Here is an 18,643-nt window from a genome sequence, read left to right on the forward strand (position 1 = left end):
TGTTCGAAAAGATCAATAAAATAGACAGATCACTAGTCAGATTAATAAAAAAGGAAAGAGAGAATAACAAATTAGATGCAATAAAAAATGATAAAGTGGATATCACCAAAGACTCCACAGAAATACAAACAATCATCAGAGATTACTACAAACAACTCTATGCACATAGACTAGTAAACGTGGAACAAATGTATAAATTCATGTACACTTCCCTTCTCTGAAGCCTAAAGCAGAAAGAAGTATAAACCATGAATAGACCAATAACAAGATCTGAAGTTGAGGCAGCAAATGCGAGCCTACCACACACACACACAAAAAAAACCCGGGGTCCAAATGGGTTCACAGCCGAATTCTACCAGACACGCAGAGGAACTGTTACCATACCTCCTGAAACTATTCCAAATCATCCAGAAAGAGAGACTCCTTCCCAAATCATTTTATGAGACCAACATCATTGTGATACCAAAGCCCGGAAGAGACTCAAAAAGAAAAGAAAACTTCAGGCCAATATCCATGATGAACATAGATGTAAAAATCTTCAATAAAATACAGGCAAGCCGATTGCAACAGCACATCAAAAAGCTTATCCACCATGATCAGGTAGGATTCATCCCGGGGATGCAATGCTTGTTCAACATATGCAATTCTGTAAATGTAATTCACCACATAAACAGAACCAAAAACAAAAACCACATGATTATCTCAATTGACTCAGAGAAAGCCTTTGTCAAAATTCAACAGCCCTTTATGCTAAGAACCCTCAGTAAACTCGGTATTGATGGAATGTATCTCAAAGTAATAAAAGCTATTTACAACAAACCAACAGCCAATATCATACTGAAAGAGAAAAACTGGAAGCATTCCCTTCAAAATCTGGCACTAGACAAGGATGCCCTCTTTCACCACTTCTATTTAATATAGTACTGGAAGTTCTAGCCAGAACAATCAGGCAAGAAAAAGAAATAAAGGGTATTCAAATATGAAAGGAGGAAGCCAAATTTTCTCTGTTTGCAGACCACATGATAGTATATCTAGAAGACCCCATCAACTCATCCCAAATTCTCCTGAAACTTCATCCATGTCTCAGGATAGAAAAATCAATGTGCAAAAATCACAAGCATTTCTATACACCAATAACAGACTTAAAGAGAGCCAAATCAGGAAAGAACTGCCATTCACAATTGCTACTAAGAGAATAAAATACCTAGAAATACAACCAACAAGGAATGTAAAGGACCTCTTCAAGGAGAACTACAAACCACTGATTAACGAAATAAGAGAGGACACAAACAGATGGAGAAACATTTTTTGTTCCTGGTTAGGAAGAATCTATATCATGAAAATGGCCATACTGCCCAATGTAATGTACAGATTCAATGCTATCCCCTTCAAGCTACCAATGACCTTCTTCACAGAACTGGAAAAAACCACCTTAAACTTTATATGGAACCAAAAGAGAGCCTGCATAGCCAAGTCAATTCTACGTAAAAATTGGCGGGAGCCATCAGTCTACCAGACTTCAAACTATACTACAAGCCTACAGTAATCAAAACATCATGGTACTGGTACGAAAACAGAGATATAGACCAATGGAACAGAACAGAGGCATTGGAGGCAACACAACATATCTGCAACCATACAACCTTTGATAAACCTGAGAAAAACGAGCAATAGGGAAAGAATTCCATGTTAAATAAATGGTGTTGGGAAAACTGGCTAGCTATGTGCAGAAAGCAGAAACTGGACCCCTGCCTAACATCTTATACAAAAATTAACTCCAGATGGATTAAAGACTTCAACGTATGACCTGACACCATAAAAAAACCCTAGAAGAAAATCTAGGCAAAACCATTCAGGACATAGGAGTAAGCAAGGACTTCATGATCAAAACACCAAAAGCATTGGCAACAAAAGCCAAAATAGACAAATGGGACCTAATTAAACTCTGCAACTTCTGCATGGCAGCAGAAGCCGTCATTAGAGTGAATCGGCAACCAACAGAATGGGAAAAAATTTTTGCAGTTTACCCATCTGACAAAGGGCTGATATCCAGATTTACAAAGAACCCAAACAGATTTACAAGAAAAAAACAAGCCCATTCAAAAGTGGGCAAAGCATATGAACAGACACTTTACAAAAGAAGACATACATGAGGCCAACAAACATATGAAAAAAATGCTCATAATCACTCATCATTAGAGAAATGCAAATCAAAACTACATTGAGATACCATCTCACTCCAATTAGAATGGCGATCATTAAAACATCTGGAGAGAACAGATGCTAGAGAGGGTGTGGTGAAACAGGAACACTTTTACACTGTTGGTGGGAGTGTAAATTAGTTCAACCATTGTGGAAGACAGTGTGGCAATTCCTCGAGGACCTAGAAATAGAAATTTCATTTGACCCAGCAATCCCATTATTGGGTATATATCCAAAGGATCATAAATTATTCTACTATAAGGACACATGCATACAAATGTTCATTGCAGCACTGTTTACAATAGCAAAGACCTGGAACCAACCCAAATGCCCATCGATTGTAGACTGGACAGGGAAAATGTGGGACATATACACCATGGAATATTATGCAGCAATCAAAAACGATGAGTTTGTGTCCTCTGTAGGGACATGGCTGAACATGGAGAACATCATTCTGAGGAAACTGACACAAAAACAAAATGAATTACTGCATGTTCTCACTCATAGGTGGGTGTTGAACAATGGGAATACATGGACACAGGAAGGGAAGCACTACATACTAAGGTCTGTTGTGGGGAATAGGGGAGGGACAGCAGTGGGTGGGGAGTTTGGGAGAGATAGTATGGGGAGAAATTCCTGACATATGTTAATGGGAGGAAGGCAGCAAATCACACTGCCACGTGTGTACCTATGCAACTGTCTTGCATATTCTTCACATGTACCTTAAATCCTAAAATGCAATAAAAATATAAAAAATAGGCCGGGCGCGGTGGCTCAAGCCTGTAATCTCAGCACTTTGGGAGGCCGAGATGGGTGGATCACGAGGTCAAGAGATCGAGACCATCCTGATCAACATGGTGAAACCCCGTCTCTACTGAAAATACAAAACATCAGCTGGCCATGGTGGCGCGTGCCTGTAATCCCAGCTACTCGAAAGGCTGAGGCAGGAGAATTGCCTGAACCCAGGAGGCGGAGGTTGCGGTGAGCCGAGATTGCGCCATTGCACTTCAGCCTGGGTAACAAGAGGGAAACTCCGTCTCAAAGAAAAAAAAAAAAAAAAATATATATATATATAATAAAAAATTTTTTTTAAAAAATATTTTTTAAACATTCTTTTCTGTGATCATTTTAGGAATGCCCAATTCTTCTGGACTCGTGAATCGTCGTGATGCCATTTCCAAAACAGATGCCACTGTGGTAGCATTACTAAAGGAATCTGGTGCCATTCCCCTTGGCATAACCAACTGTAGTGAGTTGTGCATGTGGTATGAATCCAGTAACAAGATCTATGGCAGATCCAACAACCCATACGATTTACAGCATACTGTAGGTGGAAGTTCTGGTGAGTTGAACATTTTAGTAGGACATCAACGTCTGTGCTAACAATAATAATTATGAATTGTATTAATAAACATGATACAGTATAGCATCTATAACCTATAAGAATGGACACAAAATCCCAGTATATGTGTGTGTTGATGGAGAAGAAATGGGGGTCATGTAAGAGCCTTTGTCAACTGTGATACTTTGAAGATGGATACAGGAGAAGTAGCCAGAAAAGGAAACTGAGAATAAGCCAGAAGTAACCTAGATGGGAAACATAATAGTGTATAGAGACTAGAATTAACAAAGTTTTTATTAAACTTGAATGAATGCTTTTGTGGGTTAGCAAAATATGTTAAACTTCTGGGTACTAAAGGTACATAGATGTTGACACTTCTTTTACTATGTGACCTTGATCACATGAAATAGGTGTTCAGGAGGTCAGTTTTCTTTGCTTGTAAAATGGCCACATTAAAGAAATCAGACTTGTAAGGTTACTGTGATGATAAAAAATTTTGTGTTACTTCAGGTTTCTGGTCTAGCATATAGAGTTTAGAAGTTTTTACTACAATTAATACAATAAGAACAAAAGTGGAACAAACTGAAAGTTAACCACTTTTAGATTTATCGATATGATGAGATAATGGAAAAACACTGGTTTTCCACAAAACTGAAAAGACAGGTAGATACAAAGAATTAAAACTTGGTAGAACCAAAGCCTAGGAGCAGAAAACTTTAGAGGAACCAGCACAGAGATAAAATCCTAAGTTATAATTTATGAATTGCTGGAGGTTCAGTGTGAAAAAGTTTGAGAATCAAAATTTATCATGGTGGGTGAGTCTTAGAGACCTCACACAATTTCAAAAGTTTTACCTTAGGAGCCCTGTTGTGTTCCCAAGTGAAGATTGGAGAGAAATATCCTCTTGCTTCTTGCACGGGGAGGGAAAGAAAAAGTAGCCATTTTGAAACCCAACTTTCAAAGCATACTGTTCTTCTAACAAGGAATGCCCTTAGAGAAACTATTTTATCAGAAAGTAAGTGAGTGAAGTTTTACAAAAAACTAATGGACTTGACCTAGAGGAAAGGAAACATACAACTCCAGTCCCCTCTAGGCTTTCTGTCCTCTTGAAAGGGTCAAAGTAGAATAAAATTGGGAAGCACATGTTAGGGTCACAGAGCAGGGGATAACTAAATGAGTGAGAACTAATCATATGACTATAAAATTCTTCCTCTCCTTGCCTTCATATCAATCCACCACACAAATAGAAATTTTGTATAATGGGGGTTCTAAATAAACTGGAAGAACTTTACATCATAGATGTTATTTAAGAAGCCTCTACGGAAACCCAAAGACAACAAGGGAGGTGAAAACAATGGCACCAGTTGAAAATATTACACCTGACATCTATGGCTACAGGAGACAGTAAACACAGACTAACCCCTAGCCAGGCAAACATAAAACCTCACCTTAAAAGCCAAATACCTCAAGTTCTTTTATCTCAGTACATTATGTTTAGCTTTCAACACAACAATTATAATGCATACTAAAAGTCAAAAATCACAGTTTGAAAAGACAATGTAAGCATCAAGATTAGATTTGAACATGGCAGAGATATTGAGATTATCAGACTGAGAATTGAAACCATTTGTGAAAAATATGGTAAGAGCTCTAATGGAAAAAAATGCTGAACATGCAAGCAAAGATCTGTAATATAAGAAGACAGATGAGAACTTCAAGAATCAAAAAGAAATGCTAGAAATAAAAAACATAAAAGAAGAGCATCTTTCATGTGCTCATCAATATATTGTTCACAAAATAGGAAACCTTCAGTGATGTGGAAGATCTGTCAACAGGAACTTTTGAAACTGAAATGTAAAAAGGAAGAAAAACAATGAAAAAGACAAAACAGGCTCTCTAATAACTGTGGGAGTACAAGTTCATAGAATACACATACATAATTGGAACAGGAGGAAAAGAAGAAAGATATTTTAAGAAATAACAGAATAAATATTTGAAAAAAATCTACACCTAGCATACTATTCCATCCTTAGAAGACTAAAGAGAAAGAAAAAAAATAAAGAAGAAAAACGATACATTATCTATATAGGAACAAAGATATAATTTTATTGGTCATTTCTTCAGAAACCATGCAAACAATAAGAGATGGGGGTCCACTCTGGGGGACCAAGGCAAGTGGATTACTTTCAGTTAAAAGTTTTAGACCAGTCTGGCCAGCATGGTGAAACCCCATCCCTACTAAAAATACAAAAATTAGCCGGTAGTGACAGCAGGCGCCTGTAATACCAAGATACTTGGGAGGCAGAAGTGTCACTTGAATTCAAGAGGTAGAGGTTGCAGTGAACTGAGATCACACCCCCACACTCCAGTCTGGGTGATAGAGGGATATTCTTTCTCAAACAAAACAAAACAAACAAACAAAAAGGGAGTCAAATATTTAAACCATTGATGTAATTATTAACTTAAAACTATCTAGCAAGAAGAACACTCAAGATGGCGCTGTGAGAACAACCCAGGATTGAAGCTCTCGGTGAATGCACAGAGAGGTGAGTCAGAGCTGCATTTCCAGACTGATCTTTGTTGCCCACAGAATGGGGAAATTCCCAAGTATGAAGGAGACACGGGACACCAGGCAGAGGCTTTGCCTGGTGAAGCCGGCAGCTGGGGTGGCGTCGGCCGGCCATACCCAGTGCTCCCCACAGGGCGCACTTGTCCGGGTTCCCTGTTGAACTGGCAACCTGAGACTTGAGAGGGCTGAACTTGAGACTGAACGGGACTTGGACAGTGGGCCAGCCCAGGGGATTGCAGGGACACAGCGTTTGGGGTAGTGCAGTGGGATGGACAAAACAGTGATTCCAAACATTCCCCATGGAGACGGTCCCTGAGAGGCTCCATGGGGGAGGGATGTCCACCATTACCGAGGGAATCCGCCCCTACTGAGATACACGCCCACTGCTGATGCAGCCTGCCATTGCCGAGGAAACCCACTTCTACTGAGATACACGACAACTGCTGACGCAGCCTGCCATCGCCGAGGCAACCCGCACATACTGAGATACATGCCCACTGCTGACGCAGCCTGCCATTGCGGAGGCAACCCGCTACAACAGAGAGACTCCGCCGCAGGACGTAGCCTGTGGCATAGATGGCAGCAGAAGAGCAGAGCCTGCAGCAACAGGGCGAACCTAACAACAGCAGGGCGGAGCCTCGGCAGGCAAATAGTGACTAGACTGCCTCCTAGTTGGGCAGGACACCTCAACGGACATCCAAAAATAAAGCCCCAACCTCCAAAGACAGAGCATCTGAGAAAAAAAGGGTTTTAAAATGAGCTCTGTTGCAGCAGAATCAAACATGGCAGACTAATAGCCCTGAATGAACAACAGAGCTCACAGCACAGCAGCTGAGCTCCTATAAAGTACAGACTGTGTCCTCAAACAGCTCCCTGACCCCTCTATATCCAAAAGACTGACATTTGGCAGGCATCATCCTGGGACAAAGATAGCAGAAAGAGAAACTGGTAGCATCTCTCACTGTTCCGCAGCTACTACAGGTGCACCTCAGACAAGCAGGGCCCAGAGTGGACCTCAGCAGTCATACAGCAAAGGGACTAGACTGGCAGAAGGAAAACCAAGTAACAGAAATACTTCATCACCAACAATCTGGGTGTCCACTCAGAGACCCAATCGAAAAGTCAGCAACTACACAGAGGACAAGTGAATAAACCCACAAAGATGAGAAGAAACCAGCGCAAAAAAAGGAAAACACCTGAAACCAGAACACCTCGCCTCCTAGAAAGGACCAAAACGCCTCACCAGCAAGGGAACAAATCTGGACGGAGAATGACTGTGATGAAATGACAAAATTAGACTTCAGAAGGTGGATAATGAGAAACTTTTGTGAGCTAAAAGAACATGCATCAAATCAATGCAAAGAAACTAAGAACCTTGAAAAGAGATATGAAAAAAGATTTGAGTAAATGATAACAAGAATGGATAACTTAGAGAGGAATATGAATGAATTAAAGGAGTTGAAAAACACAATACGAGAACTTCGTGAAGCATGCACTAGTTTCAATAGTCAAATCGACCAAGCAGAAGAAAAAATATCTGAAGTCGAAGATCAACTCAATGAAATAAAACGAGAAACCAGGAGCAGCGAAAAAAGCTCAAATAGGAATGAACAAACTCTCCAAGAAATGTGGGACTCAAAACCCAGCAGAAGACAAGAAATAACTAAGATCAGAGCTGAGCTGAAGGAGATTGAGACACGAAAAACCCTTCAAAAAATCAATAAATCCGAGAGCTGGTTTTTGAAAAGATCAACAAAATAGACAGACCACTAGCCAGACTGATTAAAAAAAAAGAGAGAGAACAACCAAATAGATGCCATAAAAAGTGATAAAGGGAAAATCACCACATATTCCACAGAAATTCAAACCATCATCAGAAAATATTACAAACAACTCTATGCACATAAACTAGTTAACCTGGAAGAAATGGATAAATTCCTGGACTCCTGTGTCCTCCCAAGCCTAAACCAGAAGGAAGCTAAAACTATGAATAGACCAATAACAAGGTCAGAAGTCGAGGCAGCAATTAAGAGCCTACCACACAAATAAAGCCCAGGTCCAGATGGGTTCACAGCCGAATTCTACCAGACACACAAAGAGGAGCTGGTACCATTCCTTCTAAAACTATTCCAAATAATTCAAAAAGAGGGAATCCTTCCCAAATCATTTTATGAGACCAACATCATCCTGATACCAAAACCCAGCAGAGACCCAGCAAAAAAAGAAAACTTCCGGCCAATATCCATGATGAACATAGATGCAAAAATCTTCAATAAAATATTGGCAAGCCGATTGCAACAGCAAATCAAAAAACTTATTCATCTTGATCAAGTAGGATTCATCCCGGGGATGCAAGGCTGGTTCACATACGCAAGTCTATCAACATAATTCACCACATAAACAGAACCAAAAACCAAAACCACATGATTATCTCAATTGATGCAGAGAAGGCATTTGACAAAATTCAACAGCCTTTATGCTGAAAACTCTCAACACACTCGGTATCAATGGAACGTATCTCAAAGTAATAAAAACTATTTATGACAAACCAACAGCCAATATCATACTGAATAGGCAAAAACTGGAAGCATTTCCTTTGAAATCCGGCACTAGACAAGGATGCCCTCTTTCACCACTCCTATTCAATATAGTACTGGAAGTTCTAGCCACAGCAATCAGGCAAGAAAAAGAAATAAAGGATATTCAAATAGGAAAGGTGGAAGCCAAATAATGTCTATTTGCAGACGACATGATAGTATACCTAGAAGACCCCATCGCCTCAGCCCAAAAAATCCTGAAACTGATAAGCAACTTCAGAAAAGTCTCAGGTTATAAAATCAATGTGCAAAAATCAAAAGCATTCGTCTACACCAATAACAGAATTAACGAAACCCAAATCAAAAACGAACTGCCATTCACAATTGCTACAAAAAGAATAAAATACCTTGGAATACAACTCACGAGGAACGTAAGGGACCTCTTCAAGAAGAACTACGAACCACTGCTCAACGACATGAGACAGGACACAAACAGATGGAGAAACATTCCATGTTCATGGTTAGGAAGAATTAATATCGTGAAAATGGCTATACTGCCCAAAGTAATTTACAGAATCAACGCTATCCCCATCAAGCTACCATTGACTTTCTTCACCGAACTGGAGAAAACCACCATGAACTTCATATGGAACCAAAAGAGAGCCCGCATAGCCAAGTCAATTCTAAGCAAAAAGAACACAGCAGGGGACATCACACTACCGAATTTCAAACTATACTACAAGGCCACAGTCATCAAAACAGCATGGTACTGGTACCAAAACAGAGATATAGACCAATGGAACAAAACGGAGGCACCGGAGGCAACACAACATATCTACAACCATACAATCTTTGATAAACCTGACAAAAGCAAGCAATGGGGAAAGGACTCCTGGTTTAACAAATAGTGTTGGGAAAACTGGCTAGCCATGTGCAGAATGCAGAAACTGGACCCCTTCCTGACACCTTACACTAAAATTAACTCCAGATGGATTAAAGACATAAACACAAGACCTGGCACGATAAAAACCCTAGAAGGAAATCTAGGCAAAACTATCCAGGACATAGGAGTAGGCAAGGACTTCATGACCAAAACACCAAAAGCATTGGCAACAAAAGCCAAAATAGACAAATGGGACCTAATCAAACTCCACAGCTTCTGCACGGCCAAAGAAACAGTCACTAGAGTGAATCGACAACCAACAGAATGGGAATAAATTTTTGCAGTCTACCCATCTGACAAAGGGCTGATATCCATAATTTACAAAGAACTCAAACAGATTTACAGGAAATAAACAAGCCCATTCAAAAGTGGGCAAAGGATATGAACAGACACTTTACAAAAGAAGACATATATGAGGCCAACAATCATATGAAAAAATGCTCTTCGTCACTGGTCATCAGAGAGATGCAAATCAAAACCACATTGAGATACCATCTCACGCCAGTTAGAATGGCGATCATTAAAACATCTGGAGACAACAGATGCTGGAGAGGATGTGGAGAAAAAGGAACACTTTTACACTGTTGGTGGGAGTGTAAATTAGTTCAACCATTGTGGAAGACAGTGTGGCGATTCCTCAAGGCCTTAGAAATAGAAATTCCATTTGACCCAGCAATCCCATTACTGGGTGTATATTTAAAGGACTATAAGTCGGTCTACTATAAGGACACATGTACACGAATGTTCATTGCAGCACTGTTTACAATAGCAAAGACCTGGAATCAACCCAAATGCCCATTGATGATAGACTGGATTGGGAAAATGTGGCACATATACACCATGGAATATTATGCAGCAATCAGAAATGATGAGTTTGTGTCGTTTGTAGGGACATGGATGAATCTGGAGAACATCATTTTCAGCAAACTGACACAAGAACAGAAAATGAAACACCGCATATTCTCACTCATAGGCGGATGATGAAAAATGGGAACACATGGACACAGAGAGGGGAGTACTAAACACTGGGGTCTATTGGGGGGAATAGGGGAGTGCCAGTGGGAGGGGGAGGTGGGGAAGAATAGCCTGGGGAGAAATGCCAAATATGGGTGAAGGGGAGAAAGGAAGCAAAACACACTGCCAAGTGTGTACCTACGCAACTGTCTTGCATGTTCTGCTCATGTACCCCAAAACCTAAAATGCAATAAAAAATTAAAAAAAAAACAACTATCTAGCAAAACTATTCTTCTAAAGTGAAAAAGAAATAAAGATGCTCTGAGACAAAGAAATATTGAGGGAATTTGTTGCCAGCACAGTAATAAAGCAAGAAATGTTAAAATATGTTCTTCAGAGAGCGGAAAAATAATAGAGACCAAAAACTTTAATTCATGTAAAAAAAAAAAAGTCGAAATGAATGACAATGTTAGATGGGATGGAATAAAGGAATTGGGAATGTTCTTCTATAAGAAAATTACACTACTTGGGAGGTGGCAGAATGTCATTTGAAGGAGACGTGATTTAGTTATAAAGGTATATTGCAAACTCAAGGGCAAATACTAAAATAAAAACAAGTATTCTTTAAGTGACAACAGAGGAGAATAAATGGAAACATGCAATATAGTCAGTTAAAACCAGAGACAGCCTCCCACACAAAAATAGTGGGACAACTTAACGCCCCACTGAAAATATTAGACAGATCATTGAGGCAGAATATTAACAAAGATATTAAGGACCTGAACTTAGCTCTGGATCAAGTGGACCTGATAGATATCTTCAGAACTTTCAACCCCAAATAATAGAAAACACATTCTTCTCATCATCACATTGCATGAACTCTGAAATTTATCACATAATTTGAAGGAAAACGTCTTTTGGCTGGGCATGGTGACTCATGCCTGTAATCTTAGCACTTTGAGAGGCCAAGATGGGCAGATCATGAGGTGAAGAGATCGAGACCATCCTGGCCAACATGGTGAAACTCCATCTCTATGAAAAATACAAAAATTAGCTGGGTATTTTGGCACGTACCTGTAGTCTCAGCTAGTTGGGAGGCTGAGACAGGAGAAGGGCTTGAACCCAGGAGGCAGAGGTTGAAGTGACACGAGATTATGCCACTGCACTCCAGGGAGGCAACAGAGCACGAGTGTCCAAAACAAAAAACAAAAACAAAAACAAAATTCCTCATTAAATGAAAAGAAACTTCAATCACATATAAAAAACCATTTCTCAGATCACCGTGCCATCAAATTAGAACTTAAGATAAAGAAAGTCACCCCACACCACACAACTACATGGAAATCGAACAACCTGCTTCTGAATGACTTTTGGGTAAATAATTAAGTTAACACAGAAATCACAAATCTCTTTTAAACTAATGAGAACAAAGACACAATATACCAGAATATCTGGGCCATGACTAAAGCCCTGTTGAGGGGGAAATTTATAGCACTAAATGCCCACATCAAAAAGATAAAAAGATCTAAACTCGACAATCTAACATCACTACTAAAAGTAGTATAGATGTAAGAGCAAGCAAACCCCAAAACTAGGAGAAAACAATAAATAACCAAGATTGGGCTGGGTGCAGTGGCTCAAGCCTGTAATCCCAGCACTTTGGGAGGCTGAAGCAGGTGGATCACAAGGTCAGGAGATCGATACCATCCTGGCCAACATGGTGAAATCCAGTCTCTACTAAAAATACAAAAAATTAGCTAAGCATGGTGGCATGTGCCTGTAATCCCAGCTACTCAAGAGGCTGAGGCAGGAGAATTGCCTGAACCCAGGAGGTGGAGGTTGTGGTGAGCCGAGATCATGCCATTGCACTCCAGCCTGTGTAACAAGAGTGAAACTCCATCTCAAAAAACAAAACAAAAAAAAAAAAAAAAACAAGATTAGAGCAGAACTGAAGGAAAGAGAGAGACATGAAAAATTCTTCAAAAAATTAATGAATCCAGGAACTGTTTTTCTGGAACGAAAAAAAAAAAAAAAAGACCACTAGCTAGACTAAAAAGAAAGAAAAGAGAGAAGAATTAAATAGACAAAATTAGAAATGATAAAGAGATTATTACCTCTGACCCCACAGAAATACAAACAACTATTAGAGATCACCTCGTATACCTGTATGGACAAAACTAGAAAATTCAGAAGAAATGGAAAATATTTCTGGATTTATACACCCTCAGAAGACTGAATTAAGAAATAATTGAATCTCTAAAGAGAACAACAATGAATTCTAAAATTGAGGAAGTAATAAATAGCCTATTTTAAAAAAAAGCCTAGGATCGGATGGATTTACAGCTGAATTCTACCTCAGGTACAAAGAGGAGTTGGTTTTATTTCTGCTGAAATTATTCTAGAAAATTGAAAAAGAGGGACTTTTTTGTCTAACTCATTTTATGAGTCCAGCATCATTTAGATAAGAAAATTTGGCAGAGAAATAATAAAAATAGAAAACTTTGGACGAATATCCTTGATGAACATCGATTCAAAAATTTTCAATAAAATGCTGGAAAATAGAATTTAGGAGCACATCAAATAGCTTATCCACCACAAAGAAGTTGGTTTCATCCCTAGGACACAAGTTTGTTTCAACATATGCAAATCAATAAATGTCATTTGTTGCATGAACAGAACTAAAGATAATAAAACACATGATTATTTCAATAGATGCAGAAAAGGTTTTTACTGAAATTTAATATTTCTTTATATTAAAAACTTTCAATAAACTACTTATTGAAGGAACATACCTCTAAATAATAAGATCTATATATGACAAACTCGCAGTCAATATCACTGAGTAGGCAGAAGCTGGAAGGGGCAAAAGCATTCCTCTTGAAACCTGGCAGAAGACAAGGATGCCCTCTCTCACTACTCCTATACAATATAGTATTTGATATTCTCTCTGGGCAATTAGGCAAGCAAAATAAACAAAGGGTATTTAAATAGGAAGAAAGTCAAATTACCTTTGCTTGCAGATTACACAATTATATATCTACAAAACCCCATCATCACAGTCCAAAAGCTACTTAAGCTGATAGACAACTTCAGCAACCTCTCAGAATACAAAATCAATGTGAAAGAATTGCTACAATTTCTATGCACCAGCAACACACAAGTAGAGACAAATCATGAATCAACTCCCAATCACAATTGCTACAAAGAGAATACGACACCTAACAATAGAGCTAACAAGGAAAGTGAAGAACTTCTTCAAGGAGAACTACAAACTAATGCCCAAATAAATCAGATAGGACACAAACAAATGGAAAAAAATTTTATGCTCATGGATAGAAAGAACCGTTATCATGGAAATGGCCATACTGCCCAGAGTAATTTATAGATTCAATGCTATTCTGATTAAGCTACCGTTGGCATTCTACAGACAATTAGAAAAAAAAAACTATTTCAAAATTTATACAGAAACAAAAAAGAGCCCGAATAGCCAAGAAAATCCTAAGCAAAAACAACAAAGCTAGTCACATCATGGTACCCAACTTCAAATTATACTACAAGGCTACAATAACCAAAACAGCATAGTACTGGTACCAAAGGAGACACATAGACCAATGGAGCAGAATAGACAACTCAGAAATAAAACTGCACAGCTACACCCATCTGATCTTCTACAAACCTAACAAAAACAAGCAGTAGGGAATGTGTTCTCCATTTAATAAATGGTGCTGGGAGAACTAGCTAGCCATATGCAGAAAATGGAAATGACCCTTTCTTTACACCTTGTACAAAAATTGTCTGAAGATGGATTGAAGACTTAAATGTAAAACACAAAACTATAAAAACTTTAGAAGAAAGTCTAGGCAACACCATTCAAGACATAGGCATGGGCAAAGATTTCATGATGGAAACACCAAGAGCAATTTCAACAAAAACAGATTGACCACCGGAATCTAGCTAACTAACAAAGCTCTGCACAGCAAAAGAAACTATCATCAGAGTGAACAGACAACCTACAGAATGGGAGATAATTTTCGCAATCTGTTCATCTGACTAAGGTCTAATATCCAGTCTACAAGGAACTTAAACAAATTTACAAGGAAAAAAAAAAACAGAAACCAAAACAAACATGAAAAAATGGTCAAAGGACATGACCAGAGACTTCTTAAAATAAAGAATAAAACACTCATGCAGCCAACAAACATATTTTTAAAAACATGATTGATTATTAGAGAAATGAATATCAAAACAACAATGAGGTACCATCTCACAGCAGTCAGAATGGCAACTATTAAAAAATCAAGGAACAACAGATTCTAGCTAGCTTGCAGAGAAAAAGGAATGCTTTTACACAGTTGGTGGGAATGTAAATTAGTTCAACCTTTGAGAAAGACAGTAGCAATTGCTCAAAAATCTAGGAGCGGAAATACCATTTTACCCAGAAATCCTATCACTACGTGTATTAGTCAGGGTTCTCTAGAGGAACAGAACTAATAAGATAGATTTATACATCAAGGGGAGTTTATTAAAGAGTATTGGCTCACAGAATCATGATGTGAAGTCCCACAATAGGCCGTCTGCAAGCCGAGGAGCAAGGAAGGCAGTCTGAGTCCCAAAATCTCAAAAGTAGGAAAGCCAATGCAGCCTTCAGTCTGTGGCCAAAGGCTTGAGAGCTCCTGGTCAACTACTTGTGTGAGTCCAAGCATCCAAAAGCTGAAGAACTTGGAGTTTGATGTTTGAGGACAGGGGGTATGAAGCATGGAAGAAAGATGAATGCTGGAAGACTCAGAAAGTTTCCTCTTTCCAACTTCTACCTGCTTTATTCTAGCTATGCTGATTGGATGGTGTCTGTTGTGATTGGGAATGGGTCTGCCTCTCCAGTCCACTGAATCAAATGTTAATCTCCTTTGCAACACTCTCACAGACACACTCAGGAACGATACATTGCAGTCTTCAATTTAATCAAGTTGACACTCAATATTAACCATTAAACTGGGTATATACCCAAAGGAATATAAAACATTTTATTATAAAGATACATGCACGCCTGTGTTTATTGCAACACTATTCACAATAGAAAAGACTTGGAATCAACTTAAATTCCCGTCAATGATAGCCTGAATAAAGAAAATCTGGTACATGTTTACCATGGAATACTACACAGCCATGAAAAGGAATGAGATCAGGTCCTTTGCAGGGACATGGATGGAGCTGGAAGCCATTATTCTCAGTAAACTAATGCAGGTATAGATTACCAAACACAGCATGTTCTCACTTATAAGTCGGAGCTGAATAATTAGAACACATAGACACATTGTGGGGAACAACACACACTTGAACCTATTGGGGGATGATAGGGAAAGGAGAGCATCAGGAAGAATCACTAATGGGTGCTGAGCTTAATACCTATGTGATGTGTTGATCTGTGCTGCCAACCACCATAGCACATGTATGCCTATGTAGCAAACCTGCACATCCTGCACATGTACCCCAAAACTTTAAGGATGATGAAAAACATAATAAGAGCTCTTTTCTATGTGGGAGAATTAAGAGAAAGCAGACACACAGACACAGACCCAGGTAAGAAATATCCTCAGAGCACAACTTATCAGTAATTGCTTTAACATGTAAATGGCTTAAAATTCTCAAATAATATAGATGAGTAGAATGGATTAAAATTATTATTTAAATGTATGCTGTGAACAAAAGACTCACTTTGGATCTAAAGACACAACAAGTTTGAAAGTGAAAAGACGGAAAAAGATATTCCATGCAAATAGTACATTAGATGATTTATTTGCAAATATTTTGTGTTTCCTGTAGGTGGTGAGGGCTGCACACTGGCAGCTGCCTGCTCAGTGATTGGTGTGGGCTCTGATATTGGTGGTAGCATTCGAATGCCTGCTTTCTTCAATGGTATATTTGGACACAAGCCTTCTCCAGGTAATGTTAATATAAAATTATGAAAGTAGAAGGATGCTTCTACTTTTGTAATTCAGAAAAATGCAGAAATTTTGTTCCTAGCAGTTTTATCTTTCTTATAAGGATGATTATTATATATTTCTAAATGTTCTTTTTTAAAAATTTTTAAACAGCTTTATTGAGAATTCACATGCCATGCAATTTACCAACTTAAAGTGTGTACAATTGAGTGATTTTTATATTGTCTGTTTGCAACTATCATCAGTATTAATTTTAGATCATTTTTATAATTCCCCTCAGAAACCTCACACTCATTAACAGTTGTTCTTATTCCTCTCTCCAGCTATCAGCAACAACTAATCTACTTGCTGTTTGTAGGAAATATGAAATTGCCTATTCTTGACATTCCATACATATGAAATAATATAATATGTGGCTTTTTGGGACTGATTTCTTTCTCTAAGCATAATGTTTCCTGAGGTTATCATGTCATACCATGCATCAATAAAATTCATTTTTTATATTGCACTTTAGGTTCTGGGGTACATATGCAGATCAGGCAGAATTGTTGCGTAGGTATATACATGGCAATGTTGTTTGCTGCCTCCATCCCCCCATCACCTATATCTGGCATTTCTCGCCATGTTATTTCTCCCTAACCTCTCCACCCCACCGCCGTTCTTCCTCTGCCCCCTCTAACAGATACCAGTGTGTGATGCTCCTCTCTTTGTGTCCGTGTGTTCTCATTGTTCACATCTGCATATGAGTGATAACATGTGATATTAGATTTTCTGTTCTTGTGTCAGTTTGCTGTGAATGATGATTTCCAGATTCATCCATGTCCTTACAAAGGAAACAAACTCATTGTTTTTTTATGACTGCATAGTATTCCATGTTGTATATGTGTCACATTTTCCTTGTCCAGTCTATCATGGGTGGGCATTGGGATTGGTTCCCGACCTTTGCTATTGTAAACAGTGCCACAACGAACATATGTGTGCATGTATCCCTATAATAGAACGATTTATAATCTTTTGGGTATATAACCAGTAATGGGATTTCTGGGTCAAATAGAATTTCTATTTCTAAGTCCTTGAGGAATTGCCACATTGTATTCCACAATAGTTGAACTAATTCACACTCCCACCAACAGTGTAAAAGTGTTCGTATTTCCCCACATCCTCTCCAGGTTGTGTTGTCTCAAGATTTTTTAATGATTGCCATTCTAATTGGCATGAGGTGGTATCTCAATGTGGTTTTGATTTGCATTTCTCTAATGACCAGTGATGATGAGCATTTCTTCATATGTTTTCTGGCCTTATATATGTCTTCTTTTGAAAAGTGTTTGTTCATATCCTTTGCCCACTTTTAAATGGGTTTATTTTTTTTCTTGCAAATCTGTTTTAGTTCTTTGTAGATTCTGGATATTAGCCCTTCGTCAGATGAGTAGATTGCAATTTTTTTTCTCGTACTGTTGGTTGCTGGTTCACTCTAATGATTGTTCCTTTTGCTGTGCAGAAGCTCTGGAATTTAATTAGATCCCATTTGTCTATTTTGGCTTTTGTTGCTAATGCTTTTGGTGTTTTAGTCATGAAGTCCTTGCCTATGCCTATGGCCTGAATGGTTTTGCCTAGGTTTTCTTCTAGGATTTTTATGGTGTTAGGTCTTATGTTTAAGTCTTTAATCCATCTGGAGTTAATTTTAGTGTAAGATATCAGGAAGGTGTCCAGTTTCTGCTTTCTGCACGTGGCTAGCCCGTTTTCCCAGCACCATTTATTAAACAGGGAATTCTTGCTCCATTGCTTGTTTTTGTGAGGTTTGTCAAAGATCAGACCTTTCTAGATGTGTGGTGTTGCCTACCAGGCCTCTGTTCTGTTCCATTTGTCTATATCTCTGTTGTGGTACCAGTACCATGCTATTTTGATTACTGTAGTTTTGTAGTACAGTTTGAAGTCAGGTAGTGTTATGTCTCCAGCTTTGTTCTTTTTGTATAGAATTCTCTTGCTATGTGGCCTCTCTTTTGGTTTCATATAAAGTTTACGATGTTTTTTTTCCAGTTCTGTGAAGAAGGTCATAGGTAGCTTGATGGGGATAGCATTAAATATATAGGTTACTTTGGGCAGTATGGCTATCTTCACAATATTGATTCTTTCTAACATTGAGCATGAAATGTTTCT

The 18,643-nt window shown here is 38.5% G+C and overlaps 1 protein-coding gene across 3 annotated transcripts in view; it reads left to right on the plus strand.

Moving 5' to 3' along the window:
- Positions 1 to 18,643, plus strand: part of FAAH2 (fatty acid amide hydrolase 2) — a 297,578-nt gene that overhangs the window by 82,826 nt on the left and 196,109 nt on the right. For 2 of the 3 annotated variants that reach the window (XM_078362584.1, XM_078362585.1), the window contains exons 4-5: positions 3,335 to 3,544; positions 16,368 to 16,487. In XM_078362584.1, the coding sequence (XP_078218710.1) occupies positions 3,335 to 3,544; positions 16,368 to 16,487 (330 nt within the window). The remainder of the gene's footprint in view (positions 1 to 3,334; positions 3,545 to 16,367; positions 16,488 to 18,643) is intronic. The other variant, XM_078362586.1, reaches the window with a different exon arrangement.

The sequence above is a fragment of the Callithrix jacchus genome, chromosome X, assembly GCF_049354715.1.
Source record: "Callithrix jacchus isolate 240 chromosome X, calJac240_pri, whole genome shotgun sequence".
Taxonomy (NCBI): Eukaryota; Metazoa; Chordata; class Mammalia; order Primates; family Cebidae; genus Callithrix; species Callithrix jacchus.